Below are 25,366 nucleotides of genomic sequence, written 5' to 3'. Positions count from 1 at the left end.
GCTGTTTTGTTGCTACAATGATTTCAACACATAAAATTTAAGAGAATAAGAGGCCTTGGTAAGAGGAAGTAGGGAGAATAATACAGAAAATAAAAGCAGGGTAGAATAAACAGAGCATGAGCCTCCCAAAGACCCTGGTAATTGGCTCAAGCAGCCTGTGCTGTGGCTCATTGGGATCAGGCAAGTCAAGAGGGTGAGACGCACACTGAGCCCCATCAAGAATCAGCACCCGCCATTTGTGTGAATGGTACTTGGGATGGAATATCTGAGAAAATCAACTTGTAAAAAGGAAAGATTTGTCCAGTTTTGAAGATACCGTCCATACTACATTGACCCTGTTGTTTCATATCCATGTCTCCATAGCACATTATGGCAGGAGTAGGCCTTGTGGACAGGAAAGGAAAAAATGAGCGCCTTTGGTCCCATAATCCTCTTCAAGAGCACAAACTCAGTGACCTAAAAGACCTCCCACTAAGTTCTGCATCTTGAGAATCTGAATGGAGAGGGTACACATGATGGCCACACGTGCAGGAGACAGCGAAGGGAAGGTAGAGGGTACACATGATGTCCGCACATGCAGGAGACAGCGAAGGGAATGGAGAGGGTACACATGATGGCCACACGTGCAGGAGACAGTGAAGGGAAGGTAGAGGGTACACATGATGTCCGCACATGCAGGAGACAGCGAAGGGAAGGTAGAGGGTACACATGATGGCCACACGTGCAGGAGACAGCGAAGGGAAGGTAGAGGGTACACATGATGTCCGCAGGAGACATTGAAGGGAATGGAGAAGAATTGCTAGACAAGAGTTGGACACTGCTTGACTGAATGTCAGTGTGTAGGTTTTGTCCATATCTGTCATATCAGCTAAAGAAAATCAGGTCTGAATTCACATTTTTGTTTTCACTTATAGTACCCTGATTATACTTACAGGAGCTTTTGAAGTTCTTTGTTAAATATTTTTTCTGTTACTGTAGTATAAGAGACTTCGGTAATTGCATCTCAGTTACATTAAAATAATACAGCCAGTAGTAGTTATTGTTAATAAAATGAATGTTTCATTATTCTTTATTCTTAAGGAAGTGCTTTACGTGTGTGGCCAGTGGCAACAGCACTTATTGTCTCCTTGATTTCAGAGTGCTCGTCTTCGGGCTGCTGGCTTTGGGAAAGACTTCAAGGAGAATCCCAACCTCAGAGACAACTGGACTGACGCAGAAGGCTATTACCGTAAGCTTGCAGTTCTCCTTCGCTCTAAAGTTCACCTTGCTACTTTATGAACGCACACTCCTTGATAAAATCCCATATTGTTGGACTTTGCATGGTCTTGATGGAAGAGTGTGATACATTCAGCCATGGAGTTAACTGCTGTAGTCTAGAGAGCAGCCCAAAGGTGTCACAGGGTAAGGTGAATTAGAGGTGTGGTGTGCAACCCAAGTCTGTATCTTTTCAGCCATGAGTGACTCCTCCTGGAGGAAGCACATGTCACTGGCTCCTGGTGCAGGTCCTCCGCCGTGCCGTGCAGTGAGCACAGCTGTGGTAGAACCACAGATGCTCACTCCCTCTGCACAGGGCTTGCAGCTTCTCCTTCTTTCAGAAGGACCAGTGGAGGGAGCCGTGGCTTTGATCCTTGATTGTGTCTAGGAAGCGATGTTGTGGAGATGAGACACAGTCTTTAACTGTGTGCCATGTGTTCCTACTTTCTACTTCTGTTATGATCAGATTTCTAACTTAAAAAAGAATTTAAACTAAAGAGTAATTAAGTACCTGAAGTTTAAGTACTTAGCTAAATACCTAAAGATTTGCCCAGTAATAACACCAATACGAGACTAGACATACACCACCACTTAACTAACCTAGTACCCTAAGACCCCACATGAGCATTCAGACGGAATTCTCTCCCCTTAACTCTTCCAGAAGAGGAGAAAGCGTAATTATAGCACCCCCTACCTACCTTGCTATCAAAATCTCCTGACAGTCCCTAAGTATAACCCAACAGGGAGGACAGGACCAGACCACCACCTAAGGGTATGACCTCTACGCAGTGGATCTTAACATGCATGGCTGCACTCAGCCCTGTCCTGACCACGTGATGAGTCCTAAAGGAATGCGTGGTGAATCTTACACCCTCCAGGAGAAAGCAAGGCATAGCACCAAGTAGAGATGTCCAATTTCGCAATTCTCTTGCAGGCGTAAACATCGGTGAAGTCCTAGATAAGCGCTACAATGTGTATGGCTACACTGGGCAGGGCGTGTTCAGCAATGTTGTCCGAGCCAGAGATAACGCCAGAGCCAACCAAGAGGTGGCTGTGAAGATCATCAGAAACAACGAGCTCATGTAAGTTCCTACCACAGCGAAGCTATCCACATAGCTTTGTACACATGCACATAGTTTTAGGATTTCAGAAACAGCACAGTCTGTAAGACAAGTGTCACCTTCACAAAGCTCATCCCTGTGACATCAGCTCTCAAAGTTGCCACGGCCAGTCCTGGTCTACATGGCACAAGACCCTATCTCCAAAGAGCAAACCACATTAAAACAACAAAAAGGATCTTAGTTTCCTTTAAAATTAAAACCCGCTCAGGAGATGGCTCAGCAGTTAAAGGCCTTGCAAGCCTGCTGGCCCAAGTTTGTCCCTCCCAGTACTCATGAGAAGCAGAATGCAAAGTGGCATGTGAGTCTGTGATCCCAACACACAGCACACCCGATGCAGTGGGAGACAGACCCGAGATCCATTAGTCTGGAAGGAGAAAGGAGAGTACAGATACCTCAGACTTGTCCTTGACCTCCACACGTTCATGTATGTGTGCACACATAGATGCAAAATAAATAAAAAAAAAATTTTAAGAATGGATTTTTATTTTATTTTACTTTTTGGTTTTTTGAGGTAGGGTCTTGCAGGCTAGTCCAGGCTGACCTGGAAAGAGTAGATTTTCAGTTCATTACCATGTGCCACATGTGAAGTTCTAGAACCATAGGCTGATTGCATTTAATCATTTCAATATTTGTCATACATATGTTTTAATACATATTCCATACCCCACACTGAGCTGGTGGTAAGTCAGTTTATCATTGGTTTTGAAATTAGTAGAATTACACATTTTTACTGAAGTCTGGACTTAGATTGTCCTGGGCATGGGAAGAATGTTTTGCTTGGTTGGGAAATCTAACTTGTTTATGCTCACTTTTCAAATGCAGCTGATTGGCAAGTTGTAATCAGACATTCATAAGATGAACAAATAGTAAAACTTAGCAAAACAAGGCCAGTCTGTACTGCAAGTCCTTTTGTTAAAAATGATCTTATCAAGGTATTTTGAGACAAAGCGTGCAAGATCGATTTTCCTTAAAGCAAGTTGAGTTGATTATTTTTTGTATTTGTTCATTGATCATTTTGGACATTAACTCTTACCTGTGGACCTGTTTAGCAACTGCATACTATGACATGAATAATATACTTCCCTCAGTACACAGGTGAGTGTATGAACTGTAAGATCACAGTGCATCAGACTGGGTCTGGCATTCCCCTAAGTTCTATGTGTGTTCAGTTTTCTTTACATTTTATTTATTTACAAGCAGAAGGGGGAAAGAAAGAAAGAAAATAGGCGCGCCAGGGTCTCCAGCCTCTGCAAACGAACTCTAGACACATGTGCCATCTTGTGCATCTGGCTTAAGTAGACCCTGAAGAATCAAATCTGGGTCCTTTGGCTTTGCAGGCAAGCACCTTAACCTAAGCCATCTCTCCAACACTTAATTTTCTTTTTCATTGCAGGCAAAAGACTGGTTTAAAAGAGCTAGAGTTCTTGAAAAAACTTAACGACGCTGATCCCGATGACAAATTTCACTGTCTTCGACTCTTCAGACACTTTTATCATAAGCAGCACCTGTGTCTTGTATTTGAGCCTCTCAGGTCCGTTTTAAAGCCTGTCCACTAAACTGCCCACCTTACTGGGCGGTGGGGGGGGGGGGGGAGGTCGCGGAGTGCCTTGACAGTGCCGGAGTCTGGAGGTCTGCTCATGGCTCTACTTGAAGTTGACAGTAATTACTATATGCAGCATGAGCTGATCTGTACTGGGTACTCACTGGTTACCTCAGGTAGCCTATGAGTAACCAGAGAATGTCTCAAATGGAAAGAGATGGGAACAGTGATTCTTTCAACAAGGATTGGTAATGGGGATTTTCATAGTATTTTCACAAGCAAATGTATGTCACACTTGATTCTTTTGGGGGTGGGGAGGTTGAGGTAAGGTCTCGCTCTGGCCCAGGTTGACCTGGAATTCACTGTGTGGTTTCAGGCTGGCCTCGAACTCACAGTGATCCTCCTCCTACCTCCTGGTGGTGAGATTAAAGGTGTGCACCACCACACCTGACATCACACTTGGTTTCATTTTATGACTGAAAATGTTTCTGCCTTTGATCTCTACGTTTTGCATTTTGACTCCTATTTTTGTATTTTCTCTGCTACAAGCATGAACTTACGAGAAGTGCTAAAGAAGTATGGCAAGGATGTGGGCCTGCATATCAAAGCGGTGAGGTCCTACAGCCAGCAGCTGTTCCTGGCCCTGAAGCTCCTTAAACGGTGCAACATCCTGCACGCAGACATCAAGCCAGACAACATTCTGGTAAGTTGGCCAGCCAGGCTACCTCACGTGTGCACCTCTTCCTGCTAGCGATAGGATTCTTGACTATATTCCGAAATAATATCTTAAAGCATGAAATAATAAATATTTATATTGATAAGCATGTATAATGATACTGTGGATGCCAGTTTTATCATTTTTGGAAATAGAAAAGTGAGGAAAGGGGAAATGAATCATTGTTCCCTTTTTTCTTGTGTGTGTGCTATGTCTGTGAGGTGAATTCATGTGGACATGAGCACACTGAGTATACACAAGTGCAGAGATCATCAGCCTCTCACTTGGAGCTGCAGAGTTTTTAAAATCTTTTGAAAACATTTCAAATTTTTTTATTGATAACCTCCATAATTATAGACATGGTAATTCCCTCCCTCCCTCCACTTTCCCCATTGAAACTCCACTCTCCATCATAACCCTCCCCCTCTCAATCAGTCTCTCTTTTATTTTGATATCATCATCTTTTCCTCCTATCATGATGGTCTTGTGTAGGTAGTGTCAGGTGCTGCAAGGTCATGGATATCCAGGCCATTTTGTGTCTGGAGAAGCACGTTGTAAGGAGTCCTACCCTTCCTTTGGCTCTTACATTCTTTCTGCCACCTCTTCCACAATGGGCCCTGAGCCTTGGAAGGTGTGATTGAGATATTTCAGTGCTGAGCACTCCTCTGCCACTTCTTCCTGGCACCATGGTGCCTTCGGAGTCATCCCAAGGTCACTGCCATCTGAAAAGAGAAGCTTCTCTAACCAAAAGTGAGGGTACCATTAATATATGGGTATGAACATTAAGAGAAGTCCTTACTGGGCAATTTGGTGATCATAGTGTGTGTGTGTGTGTGTGTGTGTGTGTGTGTGTGTGTGTGTGTGTGTATCCATATCCAGACAGCAGCAGACATTACACCCCTAGAGCTCATGACTACCTCTCTTTTAACTTTTCAGTATCAAGGATATATTCCCTCCCATGGAGTGGGCCTCCATTCAATTAGATAGCGGTTGGTTTCCCCTATAACATATATGCCACTATTGCACCCATTGGCTCATTTGGCCTGAATGGCCAAATTTAAGGCTTGCAGTGTCCACTGTTGAGTATCTTCACTGGTGATTTCTCTCTCTCCCATTGAACTGTGTGCAGCATAGCTTTTTCCAGCTTTCTGTAAGTTGGTCTACATGGAGGAGGTTTTCAGCTCAGCCCCAGCAGGATTTCTCAGTGACCTTGCAGCCCAACTAAGTGGCATCTTCAACAATAGGGTCTTACCATCTATTCCTGGTGGGAAACCAAGGGCCTTGGCAATGGCCTGTAATTTTGAGGGCATCAGGGACCTCCCTGGCCAACAACTCACTGGAAGGTATCCCATCCCTGGCACTGAAAATTTTCTGATAACAATTGATGGCTTCTGATTGTTCCATTGTCCAAAAAAGTAGGCTTCCATATGATTTATTTATATCCCCTTAGATTTTGATTAGCCCTCCCTCCACCTTTCCTTTACTCAGTCTCTTCCCTTGACCTCACTTAGGCCCTTTTATCCCCATTAATCTATTCTTCTACTTACACATATACAACACCATCCTATTAAGTCCCCCCACTCCCTCCCTTTCTATTCCCTTGATATCCTCTTTCTAGCTTACTGGCCTCTGCTACTGAGTTATTCCTATTCACAAAGAAGTCCAGTCCTTTGTAGCTATAACCCACATATGAGAGAGAAAATGTGACATTTGGCTTTCTGGGCCTGGGTTGCCTCACTAAATATAATTCTTTCTAGATCTATCCATTTTCCTTCAAATTTTATAATTTTTCTTCACCACTGAGTAGAACTCCATTGTATAAATGTGCCATATCTTCGTTATCCACTCATCAGTTGAGGGACATCTAGGCTGGTTCCACTTCCCAGCTTTTGTGAATTGAATGGCAATAACCATGGTTGAGCAAGTGTCTCTTAGGTAATGAGACTAGTCCTTAGGATGTATGCTATATATAGGAGTGCTATAGCTGGGTCATATGTTAGATCTATTTTTAGCCGTCTTAGGAACCTCCACACTGATTTCCACAATGGCTATACCAGATTGCATTCCCACCAACGGTGTAGAAGGGTTCCTCTTTTTCTGCATCCTTGCCAGCATTTATGGTCATTTGTTTTCATGATGGTAGCCATTCTGACAGGAGTGAAATGGAAGTGGAATCTCAACCTAGTTTTAATCTGCATTTCCCTGATAATTGGGGATGTAGAACATTTTCTTTTTAGATGTTTATATGCCCTCTGTATTGCATCTTTTGAGAACTCTCTATTTAGTTCCAGAGCCCATTTTTTTAATTGGGTGGTTTGATTTTTTTTATTAGTTTTTTGAGTTCTTTGTATATCCTAGATAGTAATCTTCTGTGAGATATATAGCTGGTAAAGATTTTCTTCCATTCTGTAGGTTGTCTCTTTGCTCTATTCACAGTGTCTGTTGCTGTACAAAAGTTTATCATTTAATGAGGTCCCAACTATTGATACATGGTTTTATTTCCTGAGCAGCTGGGGTTATAATCAGAAAGTCTTTGCCAAGACCAATAAATTGAAGGGTTTTCTCTACTTCTTCCTTTAGCAGTTCCAGGTCTGAGATTAAGGCTTTTGATTCATTTGGACTTAATTCTTAAGCATGGAGAGAAGTAAGGATCCATTTTCATCCTTCAGCACCATTTGCTGAAGATGCTCTCTTTTTTCCCAATGGGTATTTTTAACATTTTTATTGAAGATCAGGTGGCTGTAGCTACCTGGACTTATATATGGGTCCTCTATTCTGTTCCATTAACCTACATGTCTGTTTTTGTGCCAGTACCATGCTGTTTTTGTTACCATGGCTCTGTAATATAGGTTAAAATCAGGTATCCAGATGCCACCAGTCTTATTTTTATTTTTATTTTATTTTATTTTTTTGCTCAAGATTGTTTTAGATATTTGTGGACTTTTGTACTTCCAAATGAATTTTTGTATTACAATGCCATTGGAATTTTGATGGGGTTACATTAAATGTGTTGATTGCTTTTGGTAAAATTGCCATTTTTACAATGCTGATTTTTCCAATCCAAGTACAAGGGATGTCTTTCCATTTTCTCTGTTTAGTATTATATTGGCTGTAGGTTTTCATAAATAGCCTTTATTATGTTGGGATTTGTTTCTTCTTATTCCCAGTCTCTAGGACTTTTATCATGAGGAGATGTTGGATTTTATCAAATGCTTTTTCTGCATCTAATGAGGTGATGTGTAATTTTTGCCCTTCAGACCATTTATGTAATGTATTACATTTATCAGTTTGCCTATGTTGGACCATCTCTACATCTGTAGGATAAAGCCTACTTGTTTGGGGTGAATGATCTTTCTGACATATTCTTGTATTCTGTTTGCCAATATTTTTTTGAGAATTTTTGCATCTATGTTCATGAGGGAGATTGGTCTGTTATTCTCTTTTTTTTTTCTTCTTTGTCTAGTTTTGGTATCAGGGTGATCTTGGCTTCATAGAAGGAGTTTGGTAGGATTCCTTCCTTTTCCATTTTAAGGAAAAGTTTGAGAAGCATTGTTGTCTTTTTCATGAAGGTTTGGTAAAATTCACTAGTGAATCCATCTGGGCCTGAACTCTTTTAGTTGGGAGATTTTTTTAAAAATATTTCATTTATTTATTTAACAGAGAAAGAGGGAGAGAGAGTGAGAGAATTGGCGCACCAGTGCCTCCAGCCAGTGCAACTGAAGCTCAGATGCGTGCCCCCCCCCCTTGTGCATCTGACTAACGTGGGTCTGGGTCCTGGGGAATCAAACCTGAGCTCTCTGGCTTTGCAGGCAAATACCTCAACCACTAAGGCATCCCTCCAGCCCTAGTTGGGAGACTTTTTTTTTTATAACTGCTTGGATCTCCATACTTGATATAGGTTTATTTAAGTGGTTAATCTCATCTTGATATAATTTTCGTAGGTCATAAAAATCAAGGAAATCATCCATTTATTAATTTCTGTCTTTTCTCTCTTCTGGTCAGATTTGCTAAGGGTTTATCAGTCTTGTTTATCCTTTCGAAGAACCAAGTCTTTGTTTCATTGATTCTTTGGATTTTTTTTGTTGTTGTTGTTTCTATTTCATTAATTTCTGCCCTAATCTTTATTATTCCTTCCTGTGTACTGATTTTGTTTGCCTTGTTTTTCTTTTTCCAAGGCCTTAAGGTGAAGCATTAAGTTGTTTACTTGCAACCTTTCTAATTTATTAATATAGCCACTTAAAGCTATAAATTTCCCTCTTAGGACTGACTGCTTTCATTGTGTCCAAAGGTTTTGTTATGTTGTGTTCTCATTATCTTTTTATTCTATGAATTTTTTGATTTCCTCTTCATTGACCCATTCATCATTTAGTAGTGTATTGTTTCCATGATTTTGTGTATGCTCTATAGCTTTCCTTGCTGTTGATTTGTAGTTTCATCCCAATGTGATCAGATAGAGTACAAGGGATTATTTCAGTTTTCCTGTATTTGTTAAGATTTGCTTTGTATCCTAATGTATGGTCTATTTTAGAGAATGTTCCATGTGCTGCTGAAAAGAATGTGTATTCTGCATCATTTGGATGAAATGCCCTGTAGATATCTGTGACCTTGGTTCTAATAGCATTTGTTTGATGAAATTGGGAACCCCCATGTAATGTCCTCCTGATGGAGTGTTCCTTTATCAATATAAAGTTGCCTTCCTTATCTTTCTAACTAATGTTGGTCTGAAGTCTGCCCAGTCAGATATTAGGATAGCAACCCCTGCTTGTTTTCTAGGCCCATTTGCTTAAAACACCATTTTCCAACCTTTTACCCTAAAATAGTGTAGAGCTGCTGGTTTTAATCTGGCTGGGTGACCACTGAGCTCTTGGGATTCTCTGGTTTCCAGCCCTACTCCCCGCCAAGGACTGGAATACGGCATCCATGGCCATGCCCAGTGGAATCAGACTCCAGGATCAGGCCCACTCTTACCTTCTGTGCCTCTCCCACAACCCCTCCTCTTCTGCTTAGTTTGATGATAGTAACAAGTTTCTTTGTGAATCTAAAAAAGTGCTACATAGTGTTACAATTATGTCATCTGGTCTTTAGAATAGAGGTGGAGTTAGATACTGAAGGGATTCATCTGCTCATGGGTAGATGTGTGGTTTAAAAGGTGCCTGTCTTGTTTGTTTGGTTTTTTTGAGACATAGTCTTGGTTTTTAGCCCACATTGGCCCCAGACTGATGCTGTTCTTTCTTCAGCCTCTTTAACGCCAGCACTGGCACTGAAGACCTGTCCCCCTCTGCTGCCAACATGAGTGCCGCTGGGGCCCGTTGCTATCTTGAGAGGCATTCCTTCTGAAGCCTTGGCCTCTCTTGTAGGGACATCTGGTCCAGGAAGATTCAAATTTCATAACACCAGAGTGCTTTTGAGGTGCGAGGAGATGTCTTGGAGATGAAGGCAGACGTACACGTCTGCCTTCCTTAGCCCTGGTTCTTCACCCTGTTCTGTGCGGCTTGCACTGGGGGCATGTTTACAGCTTGGAGCATCGGGTTCTCATCTGCCCTTCCCTCCTTTCCTTCCTTCTTTCCCTCCCTCCCTCCCTTTCATTCATCCTTCCATCAGCTCTTCTACAGCTAGTGCCTAGGAAGAGCTCCTGAGAACAAGCCAAATGTCTAAGATGCTCTTCACTGAGAACTCATGTTTGAGCTCTCACAAACTAAACTAAAATATAGATAGATAGATAGATAGATAGATAGATAGATAGATAGATAGACAGATAGATAGATAGATAGATAGATAGATATGTCTTTTTTTTGAGGCAAGCCCAACAGACTGGCTTTTTTTTTTTTGTCTTTTAATGCAAGAGAGATTGAGAATTGGCTCATGAGGGCCTCCAGCCACTACAGTTGAACTCCAGGCACACACACCCTCTTGTGCACATGTGCAACTCTTGTATCACTGTGCCTTTGGCTTATGTGGGACCTGGAGAGTCAAACACAAGTCTGTAGGCTTCGCAGGCAAGTGCCTTGACATCCAAGCCATCTCTCCAGCCCCAGACTGAATCTTTTAAGACGATTATGGCCTTGAGCAGGAGCTGTAGCTCAGTGGTAGAGTGTTTGCCAACCTAGCACGGACAAGGCCTGGATTAAGTCCCCAGTGTCTACCAAAAAATAAAAATAAAAAGACGTCTTGTATTTAAGACTCCTGAGGCTTTTCAGTTTACATCACCTCTTACCTGAACAGTTCTTTCCAGATGAGCACATGAACAGTGAGGCATGGAGGTTGGAGACTTGGCTCTGTGAAAGGCCCTGGAATTAGGATCACAAAAAGAGCACACACAACCTTAAGCCTGGCATGTGGTGGGCACTTTTGACCCCAGCACTCAGGCTGAGGTAGGGTTACCTGTGAGTTCATTGCCAGCCTGGGCAACATAGTAGTTGCAGGTCAGCCTGGGGTTAGAATGAGACTCTGTGTGAATCACTTCACCTAAAAGTGCTCTTTAGACACGTTCTGTTGGTAATTGGCATGAGTCTGTGCTGTGTGGTATGGTAAATCCAGTATAAATTGAGGGTTGGGTTATTGAGTAAGCACAGTGAAGTGATAGGTACATTGTGAGTTGTACAGTGGTATGACCAACTTTACAATTGTATGTGTGCGTGTGTGCATGCAGCGTCTTACTGTCAGTGAACGCCTGGCTTTACATGGGTGGCTAGGGAATTGAACCTGGGCTGGTAGGCTTTGCAAATAAACACCTAACCACTGAGGCTTCTCCCTGATTCTCATAATTTTTTTTCCTTCTTTTGTTTTGTTTTTACTTCAGATTTGTTTTTCTCTCCTTTAAATGAGCAAAGCATACGTATCAGATAGTCTATAGAGTGTGTGCAGCTTGGTGGGCCTGTGCAGCACTGGGGCACTTAATGATGATGCTTGGCCATGTCCTAGAAGCATTTGTTTTTGTTTTTTAGTATTACATTTTCACTTGAATTAGTGCTAAACTACATAATTCTAGGATAGGTTTTCTCATGCATTTTAAAAACTGTTATCCCAAAAGATCTCAGAGCAGACATGTAGCTGGCATTCATTATTAGTATCCAAAGCTAAAAGCTTGTGGCTTCGGCCACCAGTATGACAGATGTGACACAGTCTACGTGGGCGTGTGGAGGTTGTGTAGCTAGAGTGAGATAGAAATGCTAGGGGTGTGCACACCACTGTGTGCATGTGGACCCTGGGATCCAACCCTGGAGCCGAAGAAAACCCCACGTACACAGTGTGTGCGGATGCCCTGCTGCCAGCTCGGCGGCTCACTGATGGGAAGTGTTTAATGAAGGGCTGACCGTGTGCCCAGACCTCCTGCTGCAAAAGAACTCCAGACAAACACGCCACAGTGTGCATCTGGCCTCCATAGGTGCTCGCAGGCTTTGTGAGCATGTGCTTTTAGCTGCTTAGCTGAGGATCTCCCCAGCCCTACAACCTTCATCTTTTTGGTTTTTCAAGGTAGAGTCTCACTGTAGCCCATGCTGGCCTACCATTCACTAGGTAGTCTCAGGCTGGCCTTGAGCTTAATTATACTCCTATCTCGGCTTCCCAAGTGCTGGGATTAAAGGTGAGCGCCACCATACCTGGTTCCAAGGATATAACATTTTTTAGGCTTGAAGTGACTATTAGATTTAAGATGGTCTAAGCCATCTTAGTTGAAGAACAGTGTGAGATTTTAGGTTTGTGTCCCAATTTAATAAGCACCATCCAATGTTCTCATTGCCATTGTAATTTTCTGGCAACTGAAACTTGATGTAAGCCTTACTTCTTTCTTAGTAAGTGATTTTGGTCCTCTGGAGATAACTTCGGGTAACCTGACCCTTACTCCTTCCCTAGATAGTGTCTTTGGTCTTTTGGAGGTAACTTCAGGTGACCTGACTTGACCCAGGGACTTGCGACTTTAGGAGATGCTGTGTCATGTGAAGTTAGATTTTTCTCCACTGCCCCACCCTACTTTAACCAGTATGTATTAAGTGTATCTGGAATTACCTCACTGAAAGAAAAGTCTAGCTAATTATAATAAAGTAATTAAGGGTTTTTTTTTTTTCGTAATTAGAACATTGAGTACTAAGATGAATAGAAAAGGAGTTTTTAGATGAGTGGTTTGTAACACTGAAATCATTATAACTTTTTAAAGCCAATTTTAATATGTTTTGTCTTAATTATTCCTGGCATGAATTAAAGTTCCTTGAAACAATGTCTTGCAGGTTAATGAATCAAAAACAATTTTAAAGCTTTGCGATTTTGGGTCGGCCTCACATGTTGCGGATAATGACATAACACCTTATCTTGTCAGTAGATTTTACCGAGCTCCTGAGATCAGTAAGTTCCTTCCAGTGTTGTTCCCCCCGGGCCATCCTGAGTGGTGGAAGCGGCATGTGCTATGTCTAAGTACTGTTTTCATCACACTTCAGCAGCTGCACGAGCTCATTCTGAGGAAGGGAACCGTAGCAAGTTCACCCTCCTCAGGTGGAATGAAGTTAGTTGTGACAGGAGTCTTGATCATGTCGAGCAAGAGTAGCAAAACAGTTGTGGAAAACCCTCGTCTTTAGAAGACTGCTCTTGGTTATTCAAGGTCTGATTATCATGTTTATAGACTGTCGGGGACCTTTGGTTTTTCTCTTCCTGTTGCCTGGGTTAAAGCGCACCTTCACCACAGGTGACATGAAAAAAGAGAAGTCATCTATATTTTCTCTACCCCTTCTCCTACAACCCTACTTTGAAAAGTGCTCTGTTTTGTTCTTGCATTAAGTCTGTTGAGCATCAGTGGGAAAGAACATGAAACTAATTGCCGAACTCTGAGGTGTTAGGCTAAGTTAGTCCCCAGTACTAGAAGGAAAATTAATACATCTGTCGGTCTTGTCCTCGGCTGCTGAAGCTTCTTTCTGTCTTCAGTTATAGGTAAAAGCTACGACTACGGCATAGACATGTGGTCCGTAGGTTGCACCCTGTATGAACTCTACACCGGAAAGATCTTATTTCCTGGTAAAACTAATAACCATATGTTGAAGCTTGCCATGGATCTCAAAGGAAAGATGCCAAATAAGGTAGGGCCATAAAGTGAACTTCCTTCTCCTGCTCTTCCTGTAGACCAGAAGGCTGGCACTGGTCTCCTAGACTGTGGCTATAGCGCGGAGTGCGTCGCTCCTGGCTCCCGGCCCCTTTCTGCCTGTCTCTGGTGCTCGCAGTCGTTGCTCTGGTCAGCCCAAAGCTATCAGGAGATGCAGCAGGGCTCTTCTGCCCTGGTGCTGAGGTTTGCAGCGAGATGGGGTGAAGGGGACACACGGGACATGCAGTGGCCAAAACGAGCTGAGACAGGGATGAGCGCAGTGGCCGTTCCTTAAAAGCTGGGAAGGCAGCCAGGCGTGATGGTGCACGCCTTGAATCCCACTGCTTAGGAGGCAGAGGAAGGAAGGTCGCCATGAGTTCAAGACCTCCCTGTGACTACATAGTGAATTCCAGGTCAGCCTAGACTAGAGTGAGACCCTACCTTGAAAAACCAAAAAAAAAAAAAAAAAGTTAGAGAAGGAAGACACCAGATCTCTTTATTTAAGTGAACATGTTTTGAACATAACCCCAGTTTCTGTTTAATAAGAAGGAGAACATGAGATGATTATTTTAAATGTCTGAGAGCCCAGTCATAGCATTTCAAGATAGCAGCATATGAGGCCAGGCGTGATGGCGCACACCTTTAATCCCTGCACTCGTGAGGCAGAGAGAGGTAGGAGGATCGCTGCGAATTCAAGGCCACCCTGAGACTACATAGTGAATTCCAGATCAGCCTGGACTAAAGTGAGACTCTACCTGGAAAAAAAAGAAAACTGTGGACCAGATTCCTGAGAGATTTGTTAGATTTTTCTTAGGATCAGAAGTCATGGACTTGAGACAGTCACACAGCACTTAGCTGTGTTGACAGCTTATTTTCATGAATCACATGACTTATGTTAGGGCTGTTGGAGTGTAACTTGTAAAATGTTATAGGTTTTTTTCCTAGCTACCAATTGTGTAATATTTTTCCTAAGAACCATGACACTGAGGATTAACCCCCAGGTGTGAATAGTGAAAACATACGACAGGATTGTTCTCAGTCACTGCCTGGCACGGTGCTGCTTCATGTTGAGGGACTGAGGTGCAGCGTCTGCGTGAGCTTTCACAGAGGCCAGGGAGGCCTGAGCAGAACGAGCCAGGAAGACTAGCGCACGCGCGTCAAGTCAGTACCCGCGGCTCGGTAGCTAGCATGGGCCGGGTGGAATGGGTTAAACCCGGACTTTCTGTTTTGTAGATGATCCGGAAAGGCGTGTTCAAAGACCAGCACTTTGATCAGAATCTCAACTTCATGTACATAGAAGTTGATAAAGTAACAGAGAGGGTAAGTCTAGTTAAAGTATCCTCACTGGATTGCTTTCCTTTAACTTACTGGGTTGCATGTGTTCAGTGCTGCGGACTGAGCTCAGGGCTGTGCGCTGAGGAGAGCCCAGCTCTGTGTAAACGCTGTGCTGTGTTGTTAGGGACTTGAGGTGCAGGTGGTGGACAGAACTGTGATACCTAACTCCCTTTTGCTACTGATCAATTTGTGAATAACAAATCAGGCCATGAAAGCAATAAAGGGATTTCACAGTGTCATATTTAGGCCCCTGTCACTGCTCCCTTAGGTCATGTGATCTGGCTTCATTTAGCTTCTGGACTGCTGGGGTGATCTTTCTGGAGACAAATCTGATTCTGCCGTTTGCCTTGTTTGAACTCCTCGTTTCCTGTACAGTGACAGTCGAGTTGCTCAGAGTGACAGAGCTTTCTCCGTCATGCGAACTGGGCCTTCGTGCGCAGCTTTCCTTCCTGCCGCTCCACATGACAGCAGGCACATGGCTTCAGAAAGACCTGGTGTCTTTGCGCACAGACTCCCACGATCCTATTGGTGTCAGAACATTCAGCATCAGCTGAAACGCGCACTCTCTATCAGTCTTTCTGAAGCGTCCAGGTTGAAGCAAACAGTTCCTTATTTTTGATCCATAATACCATGTCCCTTGTTTTGCCAGCGCTCTCAGTGGCACTGACCTGCTCCCTTTGTTCGTCTCTAGCTATGGAGACAGGGAGTGAAGGCAGTACAGATAGCAGGTTCTCTCTGTACAAAGGTGTCTTGGCCAACTTGGCCTTTTTCCATGTCATTTTTTTGGTTGCTTTTTGAAAAGATGTGGAGGATAAAGGAAAAACACATAAAAGTTTGAAAATGGTTAATTGATTTATATAAATATTCTTACATGTATATTATAGTTTTGGAAGACCAAAAGGTCTGATTTAAGTTACATACATATAACTTATTTAGAGATATGCATTGTAAAAATTATTTTTAGGAGAAAGTTACTGTCATGAGCACCATTAATCCAACTAAGGACCTGTTGGCTGACTTGATTGGGTGCCAGCGACTTCCTGAAGACCAGCGTAAAAAAGTACACCAGCTAAAGGACTTGTTGGACCAGATTCTAATGTTGGACCCAGCTAAACGAATTAGCATCAACCAGGCCCTACAGCATGCATTCATCCAGGAAAAAATTTAAACGAGATGAAGAAACTCCAAGGGTTTGAGTAATTCAATACAAAGACTGAAGAAATTTCACAGCAGTTTATTATTAATGTATATAAACTTATAAATATTTCTCCAGCAAATTTGAGGAAGCATGATCTATTTGAATTAATGCCAAGGGTGATATTTCTTTTAGAAATGGTAGTTCATGTGTTTGTGTCTTATGTGAAGTTTCACTGTAGAACTGTTCTAACTGCCCACACTGCACAGAACTCTAGTGCTAATGTGGATGGCTGCAGTTCCCATCAGAGACAGAGCCTCTGTGATGAGCAGTGGTGCTGGGTGGTTGATTGGTTTTAGCAGACTTGGCTTCAGTTTGGTCTTCAGATGCAATGGCCAGCATAAATGCTGTTTATATTCACGTTTTCCTAGGTGTGTGTGTGCAGGCCACAGCAGCATGCCCTTGGTGTAGTCAGTGCCGAAGGGGGTCTGTTCCTTCTTGAGCCTGCCTGCAGGGATGTCTCCTCTTTTAAAGCAGGTTGTGTACAACTTTCAGTACACTGAAGGTAAGCGAAACCATCAACGTCACCAGTGCTTTAAGACGTTATTGTATTGGAGTAATTGACAAGTGAGGGATGTTAGCTTTGTGGCAGAATTCCCTGCATGTGTGATAACTGATCTTATTTTATTTTTTGGCATCGCGACTGTGGCATAGTTAAAGTTTCTGTTCTTTTCATTGCATTTAAAAATTTGAAGAGTATGCGCTTGATGGATAGAGCGCCTTCAGTGTACTGTTTCTTACTAACTTTACTTTTTTAAATCAACTTGCTATAGACTTTATATACATTTTGTTAAATATAGTTCCTAGTGACATAGAGACAATGCATAGTTTTCATTTACTAATTACAAATGTTGAGGCCTAATTCTGAAAGTCCTCATATTAAAAAAAAAAAAGGGTTAGAAAACATAATGAAATTTTTAACTATTTGTATGTCATCTTAAAATGTGCTGCTTTGTGGGGAGAGTGCTGTCATCTGCTCACTGTCGTCTTTACCTGTGACCGTGTTGTTTTTCACGCAGGCACACCCTCCACTCTTGTCTTGAGAAAGCAGCTGCTTTCTAACAGCGGTAATTGCTTCTTTACCTTACTCTTTTGTAATGAAGCTTCTCTTTAAGACGCGACCTAAAGTGTTGTCTTGCATAAACAGTCGGCACTCACTTACTGTAAAGTGGAGATTGTTCTCCCGCACGTGGCGTGGGCCGTGCGGGTTCTGTATGTTCTCAGTATGCACCACTAGATAATAAAGTCTTTTGTGAACAAGGCATTTGTAGCCATTTTTAAAAGTTTTTGTCTTCAGTGCTGGTAAGTCAGATAAACCATAAATAATTAAAAGCAACCTTTATTTTTCTCCTGAAAGTAATTGAAAGCATTATCTGTTAAAGATGTAAATCTAGCCCAAATTTTTTCATTTTATTAATGATTAAGTATATTGCCAATTATTTCATCCTACAAGTGTTGTCAGCTTTCAGTGTAGTGAGGTTATTCCGGTAGGTTACGGGGTACAATTCAGGATTTAACTAATGTTTCTGCTATTTTCTCACTTTTCCTTTTGATGGTGCGGAAAGAGAAAAAGGAGAGCGGGCACAGGCCATCCGACGCCTTCTCCCAGGGTCTGATTTGCTGAGACACCAGCTTCACCTTCTTAACAAGGTTATTTCCGACAGCATGTGTAGTAACATTTAGCAGCCATTTGAAACAGCCGTGTAGTGTGAATCAGCTTGGCTTTGCAACACAGAGGAATTCCTAGTTTTTGAACAGAGTAGAAGAGATTTTCAAAAGCTTGTAATCTTTTTTGTGTGGGGGCTAAAATAATGCTTGTCTACGTGAGGAATATGGAAAGTAATCATTTGGGGGGGGGGTAAATAATATCTTTTAAATTGTAAATGGGATTCTTTTATTCACCCAGGCACTAAGTCCAACACGCATGCACGTTTTGGTGCATTCAAGATGGAGTTCAGAATAGCAGCATTCTCCCGGTGGGGTTGCTCCATCTAAAAGACATGAAATGAACCACACAGCCAGGAGTCTGGTAGATGGTAGAATAAGCCACCTCTGAGCTACCCCGGTTTCTTCATGGGTCAGATTTATTACAATAAAAACAAGGTGATTTCCATCTGCAAGTCGAGTGACGCCTTTTAAGCAAGGCATCACAGGCAGAACTTCTGCCTTAATGGTATGGCAGTGACTTTGGCAGTCGCTGCATAGTCACATCTTAATGGTATGGCAGTCCCTTCCCACCCTGATGGTTGAGGCTGCATATGCAAATCTATCTTTTGTAGTTTTTTTTTTACTCAAAATAGTTAATGTTTTGATGTTTCTGGTGGTTTTTATGACTTCATTTTAAATTACTTAATAAGTAAGTTAACTTCCACTAGAAACTGCATCTTATGCCTTCAAGACTGTTACCTGCTCGTCAAACAAACAAAGTTGCTTGTCACTTGTTCTTTGTGTTTTAGGTGCAGCTCAGTGGAAGATGATGACGCCAGAAGACATGAGCTAAGGTTTCTGTCCTATAAAGATTACAGATAATTCTCCATTTAGTTTGTGTGTAATTTGTAGTTCTCAGCATATGACATAGGTTCCATTAGTGTTTGGCACTTGGAGCAGTGGTGCCATTGTGCTCATCTGTAAAGTGTGTGTTTACCGTGCTTCCGGTAGCTCCTCCCACCCCCAGGAAAGGTTGTGGTCAAGTTTAGCCATCTCAAAGGCTCTTGGGAGGCGAGAGGCTACATATATATCACAGTGGTCATAAGTTGGATCCTGCCGAGCGTGTTGGCACACGCTTTTAATCCCAGCTCTCGGGAGGCTGAGGTAGAAGTTTGAGGCCAGCCTGAGACTACAGAGGAGTGAATTCCAGGTTAGCCTAGGCTAGAGCAAGACCCTATCTTGAAAAACAGAACAAAAACAAAAAGTCAGATCCTAAGGCTTGCTGAAAATGGCACCTATTAGGGTAGCTCCTCTGAGAGGGGTCCACAGCCAGGCAGGGCTGTGCACTACACGCCTGCAACCCATTGGACTGCAGTACAGGCAGTAGGGTCAGGAGTTTGAAGCCAACCTGGGCTACAAGAGACCCAGGGTTGTTTTGATTGGTTGTTTTTTGTGTCTGTCTGTTTCCTTCACAAAAAATTATTTTTGAGGCAAGCCCAACAGACTGGCCTTTTTAAAAAAGATATTTTATTTTTATTTATTTAACAGAGAAAGAGGGAGAGAGAATGGACATGCCAGGGCTTCTAGCCCCTGTAAACAAACTCCAGATGTGTGTGCCCCCTTGTGCAGGTGGCTAATGTGGGTCCTGGGGAATTGAACCTGGGTCCTTTGGCTTTATAGGCAAACGCTTTAACCGCTAAGCCATCCCTCCAAGCCCCCCCTCTATTTTTTAATGAGCAAGAGAGAATTGTCAACCAGGGCCTCCAGCCACTGAATTCGAACTCCAGACGTGTGCTACCTTGTGCACATGTGTGACCTTTTGTGCTTGCATCGCTTTGCATCTGGCTTATGTGGGACCTGGAGAGTCAAACATGGGCCCTTAGACTTCACAGGCAAGCACCTTAACCCCTAAGCCATCTCTCCAGCACTTCAAAATTATATTTAAAGGTCATCTTTTGTAGACTGGGATTTAAAGAACAATGTTGATAACTCTTCACCAGCTTAGCTGTAGCGTCCTGATTTTGTAACACTGTAATCTTAAGATAGGCTACAATCAGCAAGTGTCCATTTTTCTTGGGAACTGGAAAGGTTGATCCTGCGGGCTTTTCAAACTCGGTGATTCATGACTTGAAACTGTCTTAGATCCAACTGGGGATGAATGGACACACACACACACACACACACACACACACACACACACACACTTAAGTGAACTTGTCACTTTGCTGACATGAAAATTTGGAGCTCTGTAGGACCTCTGCTAGATTGTTGTCTACTGAATGACCCTATTCAACAGACCTGCCCTTAGGCTTCTGAGTAGCTGGTCGTTTTCAAATACAGTGATCTGTGATGAAAGATAACCCTCCAGAATGTAGTGCTTTCTGTTGGCTGGGGACAGTCTATTTGCTATCACACCTTGTCTGCAGACACCTTCAGAAACAAGTTTGTGAGGTTTGCAGAGGAGGAGCATCTTTTTCTACATGATGCTCCCTGCATCTGGGGTCACTCTTCAGACCTTATTAATCACCACCTGTTCCACTCCCCACACCCCCCATGCTCATCCCACGCCACTCTACTGGCACAACTATTTTGGGTTTTAAAATAAAAATAAGGCTTTTTTTTTTTTTTCATCTTAACACTATAATTACTACTTTTTTTCCCCAACAAAAGGACTCAGGACATTTTTACAGAGCGGATTCTGGTGTGTGGTAAAGCTGGTGAGAAGTAACGTTCTCTTCCTGGGTTGACACCCCGCCCTGCTTTACCTGCATCAGCATCACTGCTAAGGAGAGAGCGAGCCTGACTACCCAGGTTCAAATACAGCCTCGGCAGTGAGGCAGACTAAGCTGAGAGATGTGGGTCAGGCATTTGGAGAGTGACTTCTCACCTTTGGAGACGAGGCTGTGTAGTCACATAGGCAGTCTTCAGCCTGGTGACCCCATTATGATTGGGCTTCACCAGGACGTTTAATAGTATACTAGGGCCAGGCGTGGTGGTGCTCACCTCTAATCCCAGCACTCAGGAGGCCGAGGTAGGAGGATTGCTGTGAGTTCAAGGCCACCCTGAGACTGCATGGTGAATTCCAGGTCAGACTGAGCTAGAGTAAGGCCCTACCTCGGGGAAAAAAAAAAAAAAGTACACTAGTCGTAGCATAGTCACTGAGTTTTATTCCCCATGGAATGTTCTTATACAAATGTTTGCTGCAAATTCATTTGTATTTTGTACATGTCCACGATGTACATAAAATTGACTGGAATGTTATGCAGTTAATTTGGGACATTGCGGCACCCTTACCTTTTCTTCTTCTGCGTAGGGTAAGGGCTGTTCTTCTGAAGAGCCTTCCAGTTAGCGATCAAGACGCGGAGGCTGCTGTCTGGCGTGCTCCATGTGTATCCTAATTGTCTGGTGTCACTTGAATTGTAACTTGTATTTTAGCAGCACGGGTTCCCAACAACTTCCTCAGAAACTTAATAAAGTGTCTCTTGGAACATGTTGTCTGCTGAGCTTTTTCTTTGCTTGAGTTTGGCATTTCATATCTAAGGTAGAGGCACCATTTTCTTAACTGCTGCTTCTAGCTCCGTACAGTGACAGCTGGTTTGAAAAGTAACCTGTGTTCCAGTGTGGTTAGGGAGGTGGGCTGAAGTTAGATGGGGATCATCACGTACAAAGTCCTCAGGAGATTTCAGTGTGCATCCTGAACCCCACCGGCAGGAAGGGTGTGTGGGGAGGAAGAGCCCTGTAGGAGCACCCAGCACTCAGGGCCTGCAGCTTGCAAGCGGCTGCTGTGGTTTTCCCACAAACACTAAGGTGTTCTCAGAGCTCCACTACAGAGCTGGCTCCGGGCATCCCTGCTGCTCTGCTAATAGAGCCATAAGTCATGAGCTCGAGCCCTTCTCTCCAGCAAGAGACCAGAAACATTGGGCTCCTGCCTGATCTGCTCACTCAGACTCTTTAAGGAGATGTTTTCCACTTTAAAAAATGAATTGGGAACAAAGAATTACATGCAGAACAAGATTGGAGGGTGGGCAGTGAGTGGGTCTGGCTCTAACAGAATGCTATCCCCTCACAGGAGCTCACCACCACATAGCAGGCAGAGTCCATCCTGGCCGAGTCTGCTTGCTAAGGATTGGGTCCAATGGCGGAGGCTCTCATGGGCTTTGTAAGGGCTGGGTCCAGTGGCGGAGGCTCTCATAGCCTTGGTAAGGGCTGGGCCCAATGGTGGAGGCTCTCATGGGCTTGGTAAGGGCTGGGTCCAATGGCGGAGGCTCTCATGGGCTTTGTAAGGGCTGGGTCCAATGGCGGAGGCTCTCATGGGCTTTGTAAGGGCTGGGTTCAATGGCAGAATTTGTAAAGGCCCCTGCTGGGGACAGGAACATGAGCCTCAGCCTCAAGCAGGTATGAGGACTGCACCTGAGAAGGATGTACAGTGTGTATGGCCGGAAGTACGGGTTAAGTGCTTCAGGCCTGAACAAAGTTGGGCACTGGCACTTGGGAGTAGGTCAGGTTAGTCTCAGTGTATAGAACAGTGTTACGTTGTATTAATTTGTATTTAAAACCCTTCTAGATGTTTCCCTCAAAAATAATGGCTTTATAGCCTGGCATGGTGTTGCACACCTTTAATACAAGCAGAGGTAGGAGGATTGCCATGAGTTCAAGGCCACCCTCAGACTACAGAGTTAATTCCAGGTCAGCCTGGACCAGAGTGAAACTACCTCGAAAAACTTTAAAAAAAAAAAAAAGTGATAAAAATAATGGCTTTAAGCCAAGTGTGGTGGTACATGCCTTTAATCCCAGCACTCAGGAGGCAGAGGTAGGAGGATTGCCATGAGTTCTAGGGCACCCTGAGAATACAGTGAATTCTATGTCAGTCTGGACTAGAGTGAGACCCTACCTCGTAAAACCAAAAAGAATAATGACTAGCCAAGCGTCCCAGCATTCGGGAGGCAGAAGTAGGAGGATTGTTAGGGGTTTGAGGTCACCCTGAGACTACATAGTGAGTTCCAGGTCAGCCTGGGTTAGAGTAAACCCATACCCCCTGCCAAAAAAAAAAGAATACTGGTTTTTCCAGGAGTGGTGGCCCTTGCCTTTAATACCAGCCCTTGGTGCCAGAAGTAGGATCACTGAGTTCAAGGCCAGCCTGAGACTATGTAGTGAATTTCAGGTCAGTTTGGGCTAGAGTGAAGCCTATCTTGAAAAACAAACAAAAATACTAATAATGGGGCTGGAGAGATGGCTCAGTGGTGAAGGTGCTTGCCTACAAAGACTAAGACTAAGGACCTGTGTTTAATTCCTCAGTACCCACGTAAAGCCAGATGTGCAGTGGCTGGGGGCACTGGTGTGCTCAGTCTCTATCAGCCTCTCTCTCTCTCTCAAATGAATGAAATATTTAAATAATGGCTTTAATTGGCTTCTTGCAGGTCTGAAAGAGGGAGAAATATTTTTGACAGTTTACCTCTCCCAACAGTGAACTACTTTTTCTCTGAATTCACACATACTACCTTTTTCTTGTTTTTATTTGAGAATGACAGAGAAAGAGGCAGATAGAGAAACTGGGCATGCCAGGGCCTTCAGCCACTGCAAACAAACTCCAGATGCATGTGCCCCCATGTGCATCTGGCTTATGTGGGTCCTTCCTGGGGAATTAAGCCACGAACCGAGTCCTTAGACTTCACAGGCAAGTGCTTTGCCACTAAGCCATCTTTCCAGCCCTACACTACCTTTGTAAATTACTTGTTATTTTGGTTTTTTTCAAGACAGGATCTCGCTCTGGCCCACACTGACCTGGAGGAATTCACTGTAGTCTCAGGGTGGCCTAGAACTCTCAGCAATCCTCCTAACTTTGCCTCCCAAGTGCTGGGATTAAAGGTGTGTGCCACCTCGCCCGGCTTCCACACTGCCTTTTGGAGCAAGACTTCTCCCTGACTTGCTCATCAATCTCTGAGAAATTTGAGATGACTGCCTTTGCTAGGTCCTGGCAGTCCGGGTTCTGTCATTTTAGGGACTGTTTCCATGAAGTGGGCCTAAGAGTGGCTGGCCCCGTGCCCTGAGGGTGAGCTGCTGCTGGTACATGCTTAACATACCTGAAACCTGTCACCAGGCCTTGGTGCATGCCTGTTACATTGAAGGTTTGCATTTCTCAGTTTAAAGAAGGAAAAACAAGCTGAGGCTGAAGTGGGGGCACATGTCTGTAACTCCAGCACTTGGTTATGTGCTGACGGGATCAGAGTCAGATTCAGACTCAGCTTCCTAGTGAAGTCAAGGCCAGACTGAAATGCATGAGACCCTACGTAGGAGGGTGTGAGGACCTGAGTTTGATTCCCAGGACCTGTGTAAACAGCCGGACATGACCATGCATCTCTGTAACCCCAGTCCTGTTGGGAGCACATACTGGAGAATTGAGGGGGTTCGCTAAAAACCACTACTTGGTTTCAGAGAGAGATTTATAAATGGTTTTGATAAGACACTAGGGTACAAAGTCAACAAACAGTAGCAATATACACAAATAATGAACTTCCCAAAATAGAAATTAAACACAATAACAACAAAGAAATACTTTAGAACAAGCTTAACCTGATGTTTGTTCCTTTGCAGTGGCAAGAGGCCCTGGTGTAACCATATCCTCCCCTCTCCCCCGCCCCGTTCTCTGCAAATAATTTTTTAAAATTTTATTTTAAAGAGGAATGAGTTAGATGTATGTGCCTTAATCCCAGCACTCAGGGCTGAGGCAAGAGCTGCAGAGCTGGGCCAGCCTAGGCTACATAGCAAATCAATGCCTCAAAAGAAAACAATTAATGGAAATAATGGTGGTTATAGTTAATATCTATGACCACCTAGTTTTGTTTTTGTTTTACTTATTAAAGAAAATTCAGTATTGAGATTGGGTTACTTCCAGACCTCTAGTAGGATGGAAACTTTGTGATAGGACTTTGGGTACTCAAGCGTAGAGCTTCAAGCAGGCTGTTTGTGTAAGAATGCAATGTTTAATTAAAAAAATTGAGAAGGTAAAGAATGTTTGCATTTGTCAACGTGTGGTGCAGAGTCCACCTGCACTAAAGTGGCCTGGGATGTGTAAATCGCATGTCCATGGACCCCCAACTCCTGAAGATTCTGCCTCAATAAGCTTGCAGTAGAAGCATGGAAAAAATTGCAGGGCTGGAGAGATGGCTCAGTGGTTAAGGTGCTAGCCTGCAGAGCCTAACAACTCCAGTTCAGTTCCCCAGTACCCATGTAGAGCCAGATGCACGGAGGCTGAAGGCCACAGTGCACCCTTTCTGTCTACTCTGTGCTGACAAATAAATAAAAGTTATTTTTAAGAATTCTGGCAACATGAGATTTGGGCTGCTCAATGGAACAGTCTTCATTTTTCTCCAACATTTGTAAAGGGTCTAAGTGAAAAAAAGCTTATTTCTTACCAAAGCCTGTACTTGGACTCAGATTGGAATTTCACTCCATGTGTAGGACAGAAAAGGGCCTGGGAAACGAAGGGTGTCTAAGG

General features: G+C 43.4%; 1 protein-coding gene across 5 annotated transcripts in view; it reads left to right on the top strand.

Annotated features, from left to right (window-relative positions):
- Prpf4b (pre-mRNA processing factor 4B) overlaps positions 1-21,359 on the top strand; it is a 45,877-nt gene extending 24,518 nt beyond the window's left edge. The window contains exons 8-19 of one of the 5 annotated variants that reach the window (XR_006633975.1): positions 1,138-1,228; positions 2,189-2,336; positions 3,769-3,906; positions 4,465-4,618; positions 12,853-12,967; positions 13,541-13,692; positions 14,928-15,014; positions 15,994-16,729; positions 17,244-17,291; positions 17,790-17,874; positions 18,681-18,725; positions 21,185-21,359. Coding sequence is in view for 1 of the 5 variants with exons in the window: in XM_004666161.3 (XP_004666218.2) it covers positions 1,138-1,228; positions 2,189-2,336; positions 3,769-3,906; positions 4,465-4,618; positions 12,853-12,967; positions 13,541-13,692; positions 14,928-15,014; positions 15,994-16,197 (1,089 nt within the window). In the remaining 4 variants the exon portion in view is untranslated. Of the gene's footprint in view, positions 1-1,137; positions 1,229-2,188; positions 2,337-3,768; positions 3,907-4,464; positions 4,619-12,852; positions 12,968-13,540; positions 13,693-14,927; positions 15,015-15,993; positions 17,489-17,789; positions 17,875-18,680; positions 18,726-21,184 lie in introns of those variants that run through there. The other 4 variants (XR_006633977.1, XR_006633974.1, XR_006633976.1 and 1 more) reach the window with 4 other exon arrangements.
- Positions 21,360-25,366: the final 4,007 nt, after the last annotated feature.

The sequence above is a fragment of the Jaculus jaculus genome, chromosome 17, assembly GCF_020740685.1.
Source record: "Jaculus jaculus isolate mJacJac1 chromosome 17, mJacJac1.mat.Y.cur, whole genome shotgun sequence".
Taxonomy (NCBI): Eukaryota; Metazoa; Chordata; class Mammalia; order Rodentia; family Dipodidae; genus Jaculus; species Jaculus jaculus.
Note: the sequence above shows the minus strand (reverse complement) of the source record. Positions and strands in the feature narration are given on the sequence as shown.